At 49.5% G+C, this 16,883-nt stretch overlaps 1 protein-coding gene across 1 annotated transcript in view; it reads right to left on the minus strand.

Annotated features, from left to right (window-relative positions):
* COG7 (component of oligomeric golgi complex 7) overlaps positions 1-16,883 on the minus strand; it is a gene marked incomplete at both ends in the record, with an annotated part of 18,664 nt that overhangs the window by 1,450 nt on the left and 331 nt on the right. The window contains 14 exons of the mRNA XM_008935697.1: positions 282-425; positions 2,552-2,666; positions 4,448-4,531; positions 4,957-5,097; positions 6,095-6,281; positions 6,993-7,058; positions 7,582-7,698; positions 8,838-8,992; positions 9,641-9,768; positions 11,843-12,041; positions 13,881-14,003; positions 14,776-14,858; positions 16,119-16,287; positions 16,451-16,567. Coding sequence (XP_008933945.1) covers positions 282-425; positions 2,552-2,666; positions 4,448-4,531; positions 4,957-5,097; positions 6,095-6,281; positions 6,993-7,058; positions 7,582-7,698; positions 8,838-8,992; positions 9,641-9,768; positions 11,843-12,041; positions 13,881-14,003; positions 14,776-14,858; positions 16,119-16,287; positions 16,451-16,567 — 1,828 coding nt within the window. The remainder of the gene's footprint in view (positions 1-281; positions 426-2,551; positions 2,667-4,447; positions 4,532-4,956; positions 5,098-6,094; positions 6,282-6,992; positions 7,059-7,581; positions 7,699-8,837; positions 8,993-9,640; positions 9,769-11,842; positions 12,042-13,880; positions 14,004-14,775; positions 14,859-16,118; positions 16,288-16,450; positions 16,568-16,883) is intronic.

Genomic DNA, 16,883 nt, shown 5'->3' on the forward strand with positions numbered 1-16,883 from the left:
ATACAGATTATACCCAGAGCTTTCTTGCTAAGCCTGACAGGGAATCCTCTCAACTCAGAAGGACTTTGACTTTCACACCCAGAGACACAAGGTGCTGAGGAAGCAGGAGGACCTACCAGCACACCACCCCTGCCCCGAGGAGGGCTGTGGCACTTTGCAGAAGGGAAGCTGTGAAGCTCCCCAGCACGCCGGGTGCTCACGGGGAGAGGGGAGCCCAGGCTGCAGCTCCTGGGTGTAGGGGAAGGGCAGAGCAGCCAGGGCAGTGCCTGTGCCCAGCTCACCAATGTCTGTGCTCAGCTGCTTCGTGGCGTGGGCCGAGAGCTCGTGGATCTGCAGGATGGCCTCGCAGTACGTCTGCATGGTGGCCCTGGCCACCGAGCCCAGCCAGCAGTCAGCCATGTTGTCCAGCTCCGGCAGCTCGTCCCCTGGACAGAAAGCTCTGGTCAGCTGGCAGCAGCACCACAAACCTGCCCCAGCTGCCTTGCTCACAGAATGAACTCCTAACGGGGGGGCAGCTGCTCCTGCAGCAGGACGTGAAGGTACTCGGGTTTCTCAGCTCGTTTTGGAGTAGTCAGAGCAGCTATAGAATCACAGAATCAGTAAGGTTGGAAAAGACCTCTAAGATCATCACGTCCAACCATCAACCCAACACTACCACGACCACTAAACCATGCCCCACAGTGCCACATCCACATGTTTTTAAAGCCCTCCAGGGATGGTGACTCCAGCACCTCCCTGGGCAGCCTGATCCAATGCCTCAGCACTCTGTCAGGAGAGAAGTTCTTCCTAATACCCAAAGTAATCCCCCCAGTGCAACTTAAGCCCATTTTCTCTCATCCTATCACAAGTCACTTGGGAGAAGAGACTAAGACCCACCTCACTCCAGCCTCCTTTCAGGGAGTTGTCACAAGCAGTAAGATCTCCCCTCAGCCTCCTCTTCTTCACACTAAACAACCCCAGTTCCCTCAGCTGCTCCCCACACACATCCTGACACTGTCCAACACTGAACATCAGCTCCAGACAGAAAGCACTTCACTGGGCTGGGACCAGGGGCACTGCCCAGCATTTTCTACACAATCACCTTCCAGCAGTTTACCACCACTGCAGTGACAAGGGTTCACAGGGTTTTTTCCAGCCCTAAAGGCATTCTGTGCTCATCAGTGTTTTGAAAATCAATGCGCTATTAAACGTGTGTTTTAAGATGACAAGTAATGCAAAACATAAACTGAAGAGTGTATTCTCAGAAGGCTACAGGAAATAAATACCAAGTTCTTGGTATAAATACCAAGCTCTACACTTCCCTGATTGTCAGTGGAAACAAACACCAAGAAGAGATAAAGCACCCAAACCACAGCGTGCTGCCAACCTGCCGGGAAGCATTAGGTACCTCCTGAAGTTAAATGCAGCAGGACTCATGACCCAACAGGTAAGCACAGCCACCTGAAGGACAAGCAAGAGCCAAAACTCAGCTTGCTGCAAGAAATCAAGGAGTGACATCAAGGATAAGGTTCCACCCCTGGGGGTCTTTAAGGCCAGGCTGGATGAGGCTCTGGGCAGCCTGATCTAGTGGGAGGTGTCCCTGCTCATGGCAGAGGGGTTGGAACTGGGGGATCCTTGTGGTGCCTTCCAGCCCTGACAGATTCTGATCTGTTTTAGCAGAGGACTTAGTAGTGTTGGCTTAATGGTTGGACTTGATGATCTTAAAGGTCTCTTCCAACCTAAAGGATTCTATGACACACAAAAAGAACTCCTCAGTGTGTTCTAGAGGGGTTCTGAAGAGGCAGCTGGGCCGTAGCTGTCTCAGCAGCCACCTGCAGCACCCACTGCAGCTCCCTCAGCACGGGGGTTAATCACCATGGCTGGCAGCTAATCACCAAAGACTGGGCTGGCACTGGAAGTAGCAGTGAAGCTCTAATGGTTTTCCAGCTGGATGAAAAAGGAATTAACCCCACAGAAAGGTGCTTGCTTCTGTGTGATTCTATTCTATGATTCTAATGAGTGGAAAGGACTCTATTGTGGAAGCAGCACAAGGAGAGGGCAGGAGGACAAGGCTGGAGCAGGACCCCTCTGCAGCAAGCTCTCAGACAGCCCAGGCCACTGGGGAGCTGCACTCCAGTGCACAGGCAGTGAGGAGCAGCAGCCCTGTGGAAGCCAACCTGGGACACCAACCTGGGAAGGCTTTCAGGCTAGACAGCCCAGTGGTTCCCTGCAGATTCTGGGAACTGACCCCAGTCCCTGCACCCAGGATACTAAATACTGCTGCAGCTCAGAAACACTCACACTTCAGACCCTGCACCAAACCACAGTTTCAATGGACACCAATCCTAAATGGACCAAGCTAAAGTTTTGGGTTTGAACACAACTGAACAGGTTTTACTCATTATTTAGAAGCTCCTCCCACACATTACCAGGAGGCTTTTGGAAGAAACAGCACGACTGGATGGTAGGAAATGGATCTCAAATACCACTGTTACCATAACCCATCACACCCACGGAGTGCCCACATGGGAAAGCTTCCCCCTGACGCTCCAAGTCTTTGGTTTCACCCTACCTTGTTCTGGGGGGTAAGGCAGTTTCCCAGCATGTAATGCCAGCTCCAAAGCAGAATCCTCTTGAGTGACAAATGGCTCAAGGTGGAGAGGAAGCGACATAATATATTGCCCAATCTAAAACAAAGCACAAAGAGTTGAGTCACTGAACAAATGTGAAGCGAGGACTTTGCTATAGAAAAAAGTCACCTGCAGTAATCCACACCTGAGAGCAGAGAGCTGAGCTTGACAGCCACTCACCAACCTACACTTGCTCAGAAACAAATTGGCTCTTGCTCATCATTACACTCTGTAGAAGAAATCATTTTTCACAAGGTCAGAGAACCAGTCACTGAAACAATCACATTAAGAAAAAACTGCACAGAGAGCTGTTACTCCAGGCAAATCTCTGATCTCTGGAGAGTTCCTGGCAATTTGTTTTCTAGAGCAGAATCTAAGAGTCTGAACTAAACAAAACCACTGAAGAAGAAACACATATTCAAGTGACAATGTAATGGTGAATTAAAGATAATGCATCACTCCCAAAAAGGACCCTGCCCACAAATTTGCACACATGAGCTACTTAACTTGAGGCACACAACAAATAATGTGCTGTTATTAAGGATTATCTGCTGCTGCAGAGACTCTTCCCAGGTGCAGGTGCAGTTCAGAGCACTCTGCCTCCCCACTACGAAGCACAGTCATCAACAGCTTTTTCCTGAGCTCCCATCACCTGCCTTTTCTTCTACACAGCACAAATGCCACATCAATTTGTTTCTAAATTCTACCCAAGAGAAAGCCTTGGCTCAGTCTTGGCCCACCAATCACTCAGCAGCAGGACAAACAGTAGGTCTGAAAAGATGTCAGAAAACCAATGCTTTGCATCTGAAATTTTCTGAAGTTCCTCTTTGCCTTGGACAGGCAGAAACACAGTTTGATTCCTCAGAGAGTTAAGTAACAACCATACACATCTCAGCTCAGTTAAAGTGGCAGGTGCAGCTTCAGCCTCTAACCAGCCATGCACGTCTCTTGGTGAGATGTGTTAATCAGAAAGCTACTTAGAATTCAGCACCAACCTTCCCTTGAAATGTCACCTGAGGCACTGCCCATAAGCCTTCTAAACCTCACACAAGTCTCAGGTAGCTACCTGAGAAGCTACCCATGATACAAACAGTTTGTAGGCCACAAGCCAGAGGAAACCAAAATATGAGAAACTTTTGGTTGCAGCTTGTCTTTGAAAAATCCATTCCCTGTGTCATTGCAGATTGACAGTAACATAAAAAACTTATTTATCAGATTATACTTTGTATTGAGATAATAATAGCAGCTAATATTAATAATATCTGAACTGCAGATTTGGCAGCAGCTTGGAACAACAAGCAGGAGAACGGGGAGCGGTGTGAACGCTGCCCCACAGCACCCTCAGGCCCCTCTGCCACTCCCACACCCCCTGCCAGGAAAGATTCTTTGTTGCCCCATCAGAAAGAAACCAGGAGTCACACAGGGATGAGAAGGGTAGGAGCTCAGGACTAACTTCATAGCACGATTCCCTCACTCCAATACACCTTGCAGGGACTCCTCTGCTGCGTGAGCTGCGTTGTGAGGACACACTCAGTACCCTCCCCTACAAAGGGAAGCTGGTGTCCCCAGCCCGTGACAGGAGCTACCACCATAACCAGCACAGCTCACCAGGGAAGAGCTGCTCCTTGCACTCCTGACGTTGTTTTCCTGTTCCACAACTTGACAGGGATTTCATAAACGCTACAACGAATGACAGAACTCAGCTGATGAGGGCTGGCCACTGAGACCACCAACCACCATCATACATATCCTAACAAACACTACAATTTCACAGAAAGTGGAGAAACACAGATGGGATTCCCCCAGCACTGGGCTCCCAGTAACTCGCATGCTCTTACATTGCTGATATATTCCAGAGGAGTCAGGCTGAAGTTTGGCAGGTCATCTGTCAGGGTCTCACCGGTGCCACCAGAACTCCAACCCTGCAAGGTAAAATGTGCAGAATGAATCCATGACCTCCTGAAGCATGAGGCCCACCAGTACTCAAGGAAAGGGTCGCCCAGGGACATGAGCTGTAACAACCCAAGGACTTCTACAAAGCAGAACAAAGATGGTGAGGAAACTGCTCCCCTTGTCCTCCCTCAGGCCCCGAACACACACCCAGCCACACAGCTCCCTGTGGGAAACTCACACTCCTGCAGGTCAGACAAGCAGCACCTCAAACAAAGACCAGAGCCTGCAAACACAGCTGCCCCCCGTGCCCGAGGGAAGGGAAACTCCTGCAGGGGCTGCAGCCGGCGGGCCAAGGGCGACACGGGAGGGAAGGTGCTGCACAGGGCAAGGTGAGCAAGGCTGAGCTGTGCCCCACCCCCAGGGCTGCCCGGGGCACCCGCCACTCACCACTCACCTCCATCTTGGGGACGAGCAGGAGCTGCTGCCTGATGGGCAGGAAGAGGGAGTCGAAGGCCAGGAGGTGTGCCAGCTGGTTGAGGCGGCCGAGGGCAGCCCGTGCTGAGGGCAGCAGGCTCTGGCTGCTTGTACCCTTCTCCTGACACACAGGCACAGGACAACGGTCACCTACAGGACTCACCAGACTGATCACAGAGAGGTTATGTGAACATCCCTGAGGAGGCCTTTATTAGGCCATCTAGTACAGAAGAGCTTTGCTCTGCCATGGCACAGCTCGTTCCCTTTGGAATGCCCTATTCCAACCAGCTATTCAAGACAGAAACTGGATGCTGCTCCCTGAAATGTGGGACACAGACTCAGCATCACATGCCCATCATGCCAGGCACCCACACAGGCTAGGTACTGAAAAACCTGCAGAGAAGATGCAAAACTTCCTTCTCCTCAAAGGGCACGAGCAGCTGATGCCCTGCATGGAATTGCATGAAGGTTACCCATGGAGCTGGGCTATTTGGCAAAGGTGTCAAGTCAAGCATTGAACACTGAAAGCAAAGCTGCACAAGTTGCAGATAAATTAAGTCGAATGAAATGAAAATGTTCTGAGGAAATGAGAGATAGAACTCATAAACTTGACTTCACTACTACACGTGACCAACGACAGCAAACATAACTTAGATCCACAAGGAGATAACTGGAGTCATTCTACCCTGTTACAGATGCATGCATGGATGGTCCTGCAGAATTATACTTTGGAATGGATATGGCACAGAGCATAAGTGGCAAAGAAAGTCTTGATAAGCCAGTATGTGGGTTGCAGAATTTGAAATGGCTCCAACACAACCTTCCCACTGTGTCCTGTGACAAAATCTCCCTCACCTGAACTGATCAGGGCACATTCACAAAACACAGCCAGGATCTGGGGAGAGATGGAATGAGCCCACACTTCCTGGGTTTGGGCATTCTATCTCTCAGCAGATCAGCTGGTGTCTCTGTGGAAGACCTGGGACACAGCCCATCAAAAGGCTGCAGCTCTGGATAAAACAGCATCAGGCTGCAGGGGAGGTCCAGGTCTCTTCTATGAAGCAGGGGCCCCACAGCACCGTGTGACAGAGGGAGGCTCCCCCAGGCTCCAGAGCTACCTTCAGAGTGTAAAGCGTTTCCATGAGGCTGCCATACTCAGAGGGATTCTCCTTCAAAAGATAATTGTACTCCTGCCAGGGATTCTTCACAGAGCTCTTCTTTTCTGTAGAACTGGTATCCTGAAAGCCAGGAAAACTACAAGGACTGTAGGAGTCTGAGAGATACTTCCCAGCAGTTGATAAAATCCTGAAACCAAGGACACAAGTGTCACTTCCTGTAACCTGGAGGGACAGTGTGTTGCTTGGTGGCAGACACTGACTACAGCCAACTCTCATGTCTGCTGTGCAACTCAAAAACTGCAAAACTATTAAGAAAAAAAAAAAAAAAAGAGGACAGTGCTCTTGGAACACCTACCAAACACGGGAGGAACACAGCTCCTGCAGCCTGAGGCCCCTGTGGCCTCAAAGCCAGGCACTCGAGTCCAGCCAAAGCGTTTCAAGGTAGGAGAGGCTGGACAGGGCACTGCTGGCACACAGCAACAGACCTACGTGCTGCCTGTGCCTGGCACTCCTCAAATTACAAGGAATTGATCAGTTAAGGTACACCTAGATCCATTTCAGCAAATGATTCATGCCCCGTGTCACAAGCAGGGTGAGAATTTTCCCAATTTGATCTGGTGGAAAATTCCTTCCTGACCCCAGCCTGGCAGTCTGTTTGATGGCCAGAAGGGTGTCCAAGAAAAAGGATTCCTGAGACTGTCCCAGGGCACACGACAGAGTGGGACAGCCTGTGATCCACCTCTGACATTGCAAAAGATGGGGAGGGGCAGCAGGGGCAGAAACCACAGTGGCTCTGCTTTCCCTCCACGGTCTACACAAGGAAAGCACCTTGGGGTTTGTTTTCTTTCAGCAGGCTGCCAGTGCTGACAGCCCATGAATTAAGTTCAGCAGTGCTTACCTGTTGGCCAGCTGCTGCTCCAAGTCTCCACACTGACGAAGGAGCTCACCACAAGTAGCAATTATCCTGGGAAAGAACAAAACAAAAACACATGTTGTGAGGTTTGAGGCAGATAATGCCAGATCCCCCCCCAGAGAACCCCTCTCAGACACGTGTTGAGCCATTCTAAAGTGCCATAACCAAGCCACAGCCCACAGGGGACGTGTCAAGAGTTCATCTGGCCATTAACTCTGCATCCACTTGATAACATACACAATTTTTTGGTCCAACAGCCTCATCCATGATCTACTTCTTGTCATCGTGGATAAGGCCAGCTCAGTATCACTGGGAAAAATGCTAAGACCTGCTGCTGCTGCAGGTGATATGACATGCAGCCTTGCTCCAGACAGGCTGGGAGCTTCACAGCACTCACTGTGCCAGCAGCAACCTGAGAGCAGCCACTGCCACCAGCACTCCCCGCAGCGAGGTGACACAGCCCTGCCCTCTGCACCAAGAACTGGTGCAAACCAACCCCAAGTAATTCCCTCTCAGCTTTGATACAAAAACCAGTTCTGAGCTGGGGGAAAAAAGCCTCAGCCAAAGCCTTTACCTCACAGAGTTCTGGAAGGCAGTCCAGTCCTCCTGGAAAAGGGCATCTGGCAGCACATCATCCAGCCTGCATTTCTTTCGTATTGACTGCAAGGTGTTTGTGAAGTCAGAGGTATACCTGAAATGAGGAGTGGATTAGAGATAAGCACCAGCATAAGAGAATAGGTTGGAGAGCTGAGTAACTGCCCATCCTGTGATAATAAATGAGAAATACTAAAAGGAGTCCAGAAGAGACACTGCTGTTCCAGGCCAAACACCTGGATGTGAAGAACTCACCAGCCACAGCCCTTCGAGCCTTACTACAAGACAATGAAGACACTCAGAGTAACAGACACCATGTGGCCACTTCAATTTGCTGTATATAAATTATTAGAACTCTCCACTCCCATGAGAAAATATGAGTAAGACATTTTTGTTACCACTGCACTAATCACATCTCCTAGGAAAGACCAGAAAAAGTTTAAGGTCACTGCTACTCCAACATCACTTGGCCCTTACTCCAGGAACACAGTGACAATAATCTCATGAATTTGTTTTCTCAGCTACTCCCCAGATGAGAACATGGATAAAAAGGAGAACATTTTGTTTTCCACACCTCCCCCTTTTTTTTAACTAATGCCCAGAAGCTGGAGGCATGCACACTGCTACGTAATTGCCTATAAAACAAGTGACCTCAGAGGAGTGTGCTTCCCTCTGCCCCTTTCACCACGGGGCAGCCAGGTAACAGTTTGATTTATACCTTGAGAGCAGCTCTTTCGATATCAGGAAGCACTGGGAGGCAGTGAGCACTGGAACAGTACCTGTGTGGGCTGGCACTGACACTGCAAGGCAGGAACTTACAGTGAACCCCACTCACTGGAGTGCCCCACACTTACAGGCAGGTTCTGACCAGGAACCTGTCCCACTCTGTGTTTCCCCACTACTGTCATCAGCTGAATCTGTCTGTGTCTTACTCTGTTGTGGGAAACATTTACCCCTTCAAAAGTATGTATTAAAAATGAAAACTTTCAACTTAACCAGAATAGAAAATAGATGAGAAAAGTCTATTTAGCCATGAAAAGCTTCCATTTTTCCCCAGGAAACAGTCATTGCCTGAGTGAAGTGGCAGAAGGGATAGCAGCTGATCCATATTACAGCTATATATGTACACACTTTCTGCTCTCAGTTGTTCTTCATGAACTACAAAGTCCTTGGCCACAAACTGAGTACTTGTGACCCCCTCAGGAGGAAGCAGCAGTGTGACCAGAAGCACCTTACTTGTTGAACAGAGCTCTCAGGGCCCTGAGGAGCCCACAGGCTCCCAGCCCATCCGTGAGCTTCACGCAGTCGTCGATGGCTCCAGAAGCCAGGCTGAAGAGTTTGCTGACTGAATGGTTCAGCTCCTGGACACAGTCAATCACTTCCCCATGCTCCTAAATAAAAACAGCAACAAAGTTGAGCCTGACTCCTCTTCCAGTGTGCCCAGCATTAAAGAAAAGACACCTTGTGTGAGGCATTGTTCTCAGCACCCTCTAACCCTGGGAAGCACTGACAGCAGAACCACACTGGCTGCTTCCACCCTCCTGCACAGTAACTAACAGAAACCAGACTGCCAAATCCTGTGTTTACCAGGTCTGCCAGGGAAAACAGTTCTGCCAGCAACAGAATCTTCTACAAAATGGACTGTCCTCCCCTGGATGTTCTTAACAAATTCTACTGAACCTGAAGCAGGCTCTTGGTTGACTCAATGGTTGGACTTGATGACCTTGGAGGTCCCTTCCAACCTAAAGGATTCTATAATTCTATGACAGTAATGTTTTGGTAAAGGCTTTCTCCAGCAGATCCACGCAGTGCCAGCTGCTGGGTGAAGAAGAAGAAGAAAGGTACTTCCAACCTGACTAGGCTGCTGAAATTAACTTTATTTCTTATAGAAAATTTACTTAACAGTAAAAAAGATGCTGCAAGCAGGAAATATTACCAGAAAATCAGAGAAGAAAAGAAAGCAATAACTATGACAAAGAGCCTTGTATTTAGCAGAAGCTTCAGGCCTCTGTGTTGCTGAACAAAGACTGTGACATTACCAAGGGCACTGCACTGATCTGAATGAGGAGATTTTCCTCTTCCAGGTCTCCATACTCCAGTTGATAGGGCTTGTATGGACCATACACTGCTTCCACCAGCTCCATCACCTTTACCAGGTTCTGCTCCCCTACAAGGAATCAGATGTTTAGTCCACGAATAGATGAACATGTTACTGAAAACTGTTCTAAGCAACATGCAGTAGTTGTTCAATTAGAGCATGCTGCCCACACAGGATTGGAATGTCACCCAACAGCTTTAAGTCTTAACTACACAGAGTTTTTTAATTTTTCTTCTCATTTTTTCAAAACAAAGGTTATTATCTCTACCTGCTTCCTAAAACCAAGATGTTCTACCTCAACAAGTGCCTCAAGAAAATTATCACTTCCTTCTCCAAAACAGCCTGGGTGACAAAAATCTATTGAACACTCCAACCTACTGCAGAGGGAAAGTACTGAAATAACCTGAGAAGTGAAACACATCACTGCCACAGCTTCCCACAGGGGCAGCCCTCATTTAGCAGAGAGCCCAATTCATACTCAAAATAACTGACACAATCTCAGCTCACTTTTCACCACTGCTTCAGTGTTCACCAGCCAGTGCTGCAGGTCAGCCACGGACTGAACAGCTCAGGGTCAGTGTGGAGCAGGGAGCTGCAAAGCCAAACACACCAGGTCTGAACTGTCACCTCCCAGAACAGAGCTGGACACCAGCTGTTATTGTGAAGCTTTGCCAAACTCAGTCTAGCAGCAGACCATGGTCACTCTGAATCCCAGACAGAAGGAAACACATTCATGTAAGGACAGACAGCCATGGAGCAGGTTGTCCAAACCCTGCTCCACTGCTCTGTGCCTGGGTGCTGTCAAGATCAGACTGGACAACACCCTGAGTAACATGGCCTGACCTTGTAACAGACCTTTCTTGGAGCAGGATGTTGGACTAGACCATCTCCTGAGGTCCCTTCCAACCCAAATTATCCTGTGAATCATAACTGAACCCTCCCCTCACACACACACACACAGGAACTGGTTTGACTCTCTTCTCCTGAGTCACCTGCAGCCTTTCCATTCTTGGGATAGTTCTCTTCCCAAACATCTCACCCCACAGCTGAAGAGATGGAAATAAGGGGTTTGGGTTTGTTTTATTTTTTAAACATACTCAGATAACAGTTCTGCAGCTGTCTTCCTATTCCATCACCTTCTACAATTTGACACTGTTTTTCCAAGTCCTTTTTAATAATTTCTATTATGAACCACAACCCAAGCTAAGCCCAGGACAGAAAATGGCAAGAGTCACTGCTACAAAGGCAACAAAACCAGACACAACGGCCTGAAATCATAATTTGCACAATCAAGTAAGAATCTAGGTTTAAACAGCTCAGGAGAATATTATGAGGAACCAAACACAGGAAAGCCAGCACTAAGAATGCTCCATTAGCTTTAATTTAGGTTTTTCCCATACCTGGTCTTTGAAGGGGCCCTACCAGATTAATAAAGGACTATAAATAGCCAACAGTTCAGGTCAGGCATAAACCTGTGTAAACACAGCACCTCCCTACTTTGTGGTTTGTGGGAATTATTCATAAAGCCATGACCAAACTGAGATGACAAACATCAGAGGGTAAGGAAGGCACAGGCAGATTTCTGCATCAACACGGAGAATGCTGCTAGGGAATAAACCACCCATGGATCAGAAAGAAAACCTGGCCTCCCCTTTTCACCTGATTAAAACATCAGCTAGAAAAGCTACAAAATCAAACGTAAGCATCCAATGGATGCAGCTCTCAAGCAGGTTTGCTCTTGTTTAGTAAGGTGTGACTTAATTCCAGGAAACTCCTCAACTTTTGTGCTTTGTGATCTTTCACAATGGGTTTCAGAGGCAGCTTCCCCAGAGACATTTCCTCATCCGTTAGACAGAAGAAACAGTAGTGCTTGTAAAGGGAAAAGTGGTTAGCACTATTTACCCTGGAGAGCAAGCCTGCTCAGAACAGGTCTGCAGCAGGAAACTCATCCAGTGCTGTGTCAATATCTTCAGTATCAGATAGAGCTGGAGATACAGACACAGAGGTGCCAATGCCACGGTACTGGTCAATACTGCAGCAGAGATAATCCCTCCCTCCACCTAAAACTAAACAAAATCCCACAATGAAACTTTACAAAGGAGCTGACAGAACAGAATGACAACGTTCAGGGCAAGAGCCTTACTCAGGTTTGGCAGCATGGCCACTTCCAGCCCTTTTGCAAAGTGGGTGGTGGCATCGTAGAGCTCCAGCAGCTTGCTCAGCTTGGTGTCCTGGCCCGTCCTCTCCAGGGCTGTGCTGAGGCAGACAGGGATGGAAGGCACCAACGCCCCCAGGGTCTGGATCAGCAACACAGTCACTATCTCATGGGGGTTCTTGAAAACCTGTGGGAGCAGGAAGGCTACTAGCAAAAGCACGTTAGCTCAGGGGAGCAGGGCAGGCAGCAGAGAGCAGCAGACAGCTCCCAGGGAGCCCCACCACACACAGACCACGGGACCTGCCTCAGCAAGGGCACTGACAGACTGTCCCACTCCAGGCAGGGCAGCTCCTGAGGCCTCCCTCAGCCCCCTGAACACGAGCTGCTGCCTTGCTGGCAGAAGCAGCCTTCACACACTGCACCTCTTCCTGGGGCAACTGTACCCACTGCAGTCTCCCTCACAGCAGGGCCACAGAGACCTGGGCTCCTCAGAGGGGGACAGAAGGGGCAGAACAGGCTGCCCTAACCAGGGAGTAAAGAGCTGGGAGAAGCAGCAGCAGCCTCACCACAATTTTTTCCACACTGTGCTGGGTGGGAGCTTCTTTCTACTAAAGAACTAATGCAAAGTTACCTGCTGGTGAGACAGCCACACACAGATCAGGAAGGTGACAGTTTGTGCACTAACAGATCACAGCCCCACGTGACATGAGCTCTTAAAACAGAACAAAACTGAATTTGACAGACCTCATGAGGGGCAAAAATAAAAAACCAGAAGAGGTCTGCCAAGAGTGTGAGAACCTCCCTGAGCAGGCTGGACAGCCCAGTTACAAAAGCCTGGGGTGATACACACTTACTGTTGAAACTATGCTCTGAATACAGCAACCAAGAAACCAGAAGATAGGTATAGGTCAGAAGCTGAATTCAGCAGCACACAGGCACCCCAGCAGCTTGGAAAACCACATGGCAGAAAAGGGCATTTGAAAACAAAGCACTCAGGTTACAGAGGGGTGTTGGGGAAAAATGGATATATTGGTGAAATATGAAGAAACACAACCACATCATGAGGCAAATTACCAGCCAGATGGGCTGTCAGTACTGGAAGGCCAGAAAGACTCATCAGCAGAGAACTTTCATTTAGATGCACTGTGCTCAGCTCCACCAGCATCAAACGTGGGACAGCCTTTGACTGGGACTCTTCTGTCAGCTGTTCTTGCTCATGTGCTTTGCAAGCCACAATCATCACAAAAAAGGCCCAAGAATTCTTCAGAAAGCAGAAGCAGCACCACAGACTGAGTGACACGAGCTTCTCCCCATGTGCTATTTCTCTCCCACAATCCCCAGTTCAAAGAACATCTGCTAAAGTGTAAACTGACATCTGACCTGTAATTCACATCGAATCATTAGGCAGAAAAATTACATTTCAAGGAAGCACTGAGCTCCTTTGCAGCACAAGCCTAGAGCTTGCACCAGGCTTTGTAACATGAAGATAATAATCTCTTACCCTTCATGGATGAAGAATTCACACAGGCTCGATGATATGAACTTATTCCTTCATTTCTCTAAAGGACAGTAACTTTTTTTGGATCCTAAATTACTCTTGGCAGGAAAAACAAGTACACAAACTCCAAGGGGTGATAGCAGAAGCTCTCAGGTGTCTTACACAGAGAGACAGGAACCAGTCCAGTATGACCTTGAGGGCTTCCTCCAGGCCAAGTGATAAAGCAAATCAGGCACTTCAAATGTCTTGCAACAGAACACATTTGCAACACCAGCAAATTAGATTCAACTTAAGATAGAGATGAAAGTGATAGAGCAGTTTTAATGTCAATAACACAGCAACCTTGCTGCTGGTAGAACACCAGGGATCAAACCTTGTCTGCAGGAGCTGGATGAGGAGCAGAGGGCAGGCCGGGAGCCTGTCGTGCATCGCTCAGGCACGAGGAGTGGGCACTGACAAACTGCTCTGAGCTCTGAGGGTGGCTCAGTCTCGTTCCCTCCCACCCCCTGCCCCCTGCACGGCCCCTACCTGTGCTGCCCACTGGAGCTGGGAGTGCCAGGTCCCCAGGAGGGTGTCATACAGCTCCCTCAGCTGACGGTTTAAGCTCAAGTCGCTCTGGCACAGCTCCTGCCATGCTGCCACCAGTTGCACCTGCAGGGGTAAAAATAACCATCCTAAGAGGAGAGCTGAAAGGCCACAAACCCACCTTCTGTTATCCCAGACCAACAACTTCCCAAGCAAAGCACTTCTGCCAAAACACACCGGCCACCCTGGGCCCTCTCTCCAGATTTCAGCGTAACGCTTTGCTGGAAGTCAGCCCCATGGAAGGAGAAGACTTTCAGCATGAAGCTGGAGCCTTCTCAGTTGATTCACAGATTTAATTAACATTGGTATTTTACTCACAAAATGAGACTGTAACTGATACCTCCACACAATAGTTGAAATACTTGGCAAGCCCCAGCCTTGAACTTAATCCTCAAAAGTCACAGTCATGAGAGAAATCTGAGGACTGGGTTATGGCTACACAACTGTCTGGAATTCCAACTTTTAATCTTACCTGAAAAGGGTTTACAGAAGTCAGCAGCTGGCAAGCTGCAGCAGTAAAGTCATTACTGACCACCACATCCAAGGAAAGCAAAGCAAAACTCTAAGGCCCAGAGAAATCAAGCAGAACACAAGTATCTTGTATCCACTGCAGGAGGGGACACAGCCCTGAGCAGGGAACTGCTCCCCAGACATGGGGAGTGACCAAACTGGCCATGAGCCACAGAGAGAAGTCAGAGAATGAAAGGTGGAAAGGAGCATTTTCCACCCCCCTCGAAGAGGAAAGGTGAAGCAGGTGATGCAGCAGCTCCCTCTGCAGCCCAGGCCAAGCAAGGACTCAAAGCTGTATTCCTCCTGATTAAAATACTAAGATCCTTACCTTGTGACACTTGTAGTAGTAAGCAAGAAGCTGGGGCATCCGATCGATCTCGGTGAAGACTTTAACAAACGTTTTTGCCTGATCTAAACAAAACAGGAGGCAGCAAACAGTCAATGTGACAGCAGAGCAAGAGAACCCTCTGCGTGGACAGGGCAGGGTGGCCTGCACAGACACTGTCCCCTCTGGTGGCTCCTCTCTAACAGGAGCAGAACCACCTAAAACCCACACTCAGACACGAACAGGCAGCAGACACCAGGACTGAATTTAACTGCTTAAATTTAACTCCCTAGCCAGCAAACACATCTAGTATTAAAAGAGAGATGAACCAGAGCACTTCCTAGAAAGAAAACATCACTTTCCAGCACTGAAATGCTGTCCATGAAACTGGCACATACCTCACAAAGTCCTGAGCCCTGCTTCTGCCCACCCTCAGACACTACTGGCCCACTCAGCTCTCACACAAAGCTTTGAAAGCCTAGTTCCTCAACAGTCTCTTCTGTCCTGCTCAGGGGTGGCCACAGGAGTGTCCACAAACCACATCTGGGGTTCCAGAAGGGAGTAATGAGGACTTGTTTTTCAAACAGGACCCTGAAACTACAACACTTTGAAACCTGAAGTGCCCTTCAGCTGTGAAGGATTGGGCATCTCTGTTAGAGTCACAGCACACAGAGCTTCCTCCCTCCTCCCTTCCCTCCAGCTGCCCACAGCCACTGCTCTGTCCCACCCTCAGGTGCACAACTCCAGGGCACTGGGAGCAGAGGCACCACAGCCCCACATCCTCACTGGGGCCTCAGGCTGCACACAGAGGAGAGGCAACAACCTGAACCAGTATCACTCAGAAGTGCTGGGACAGTAGGAGAGAGAAGGAAGAGCACAAAGAACAGCCCAAAAAGTCCTGTTTTCTAAAGAGGAGGTTATAAAACAGCTTCTAAGAAGTCAGAACAGTTCCAAATTTCCTTCTTGATTACAACACCAAGTGGTAACAGAAGTGCCCAGGAGCAGTGTGATACTGCAAAACCAGAGGCCTGCTGCTTACCTGAGCAGCACTTCCTGCCCCAGGAGCACCCACAGCATAGCTGAGCCACGCCAGCAGGGCAGCCTGGCCTCAGCACTCTACTGCAGGCACCTACACGGGCTACAGAACCAGCCCATGTCCTCCTCTCTTCCCTCACTGGCTACCAGTGCACTGCAGGAGAGTCAGAGATGGGCAGCTGTGAGCACCTAACCTTTCACAGCACCTGGCTCCAGAAGAAGCAGAGAACCCAGCAGCAGGAGGCTCCAGCACCCACCTCCCCACCCAGACAGCACCTGCCCTGACAGTGGCACTGCCCTGTGGCACTGACCTGTGGCCTGGGAGCTGAAGGCAGCCACGATGTGGGGGCTGGCCATGGCCTCCAGCCGGTTCTTCAGGGCCTCCAGGTGCACACACTTCTCAGAGTAATCTGGGGTGTCCACCAGCATGGCCAGGCTGCTCTGCATGCTCGTCAGCTTGGCCGAGATGACAGCCAGGTCCTGCAGCAGGGACAGGCAGCCCTGTCACCCTGGGGAGGGCCCTGCCCCTGCCCCTGTCACAGCCACACGGTGCAGAGTCACCCCCTCCAAAACCCTGCCCTTAAACACAGCTGCCCTGGAAAGCTGCAGGCACAGGGGCCAGAAGGAGTAGCAGGGAATCTACCTGTGTTTTAAGAGTCTCCTCAATGTCTGCACTCAACGTGCTCCATTTGTCTGCCTCCTGAAGAGACTCAGCAGCCAGCTGCATCCGAGACTTCACCCGGTCAATCTCCACCAGCACCTGAGGGGAAAAAACAAACATCACTTTGTGCACTGGCACAGAAGGGGACAGATGATGAGGGGGATGCTGGCATTATGGGAGTTATTTTTGGCTTGGATGTTAAAAACTGGGTGAAAAGGTTGTGCTGTTAGGAGGAGGAAGAAGTCAGCTGAGAGAGCTAGAGAGGTTAAACCACCTTCCAAAGCCAAACAACAAGAGGTCAGTTTGAGTTCTGCATCTGCACTTTTAGTATCCACTTTGCCCCAAAAATGCTACACCCCCCACTCACAGCAGGCAGGAACCAGTGTCCCCAGCCAGGGAACAGCAGCTCTGCTGA

Source organism: Merops nubicus, unplaced genomic scaffold, assembly GCF_000691845.1.
Source record: "Merops nubicus isolate BGI_N331 unplaced genomic scaffold, ASM69184v1 scaffold10132, whole genome shotgun sequence".
NCBI classification, from domain to species: domain Eukaryota; kingdom Metazoa; phylum Chordata; class Aves; order Coraciiformes; family Meropidae; genus Merops; species Merops nubicus.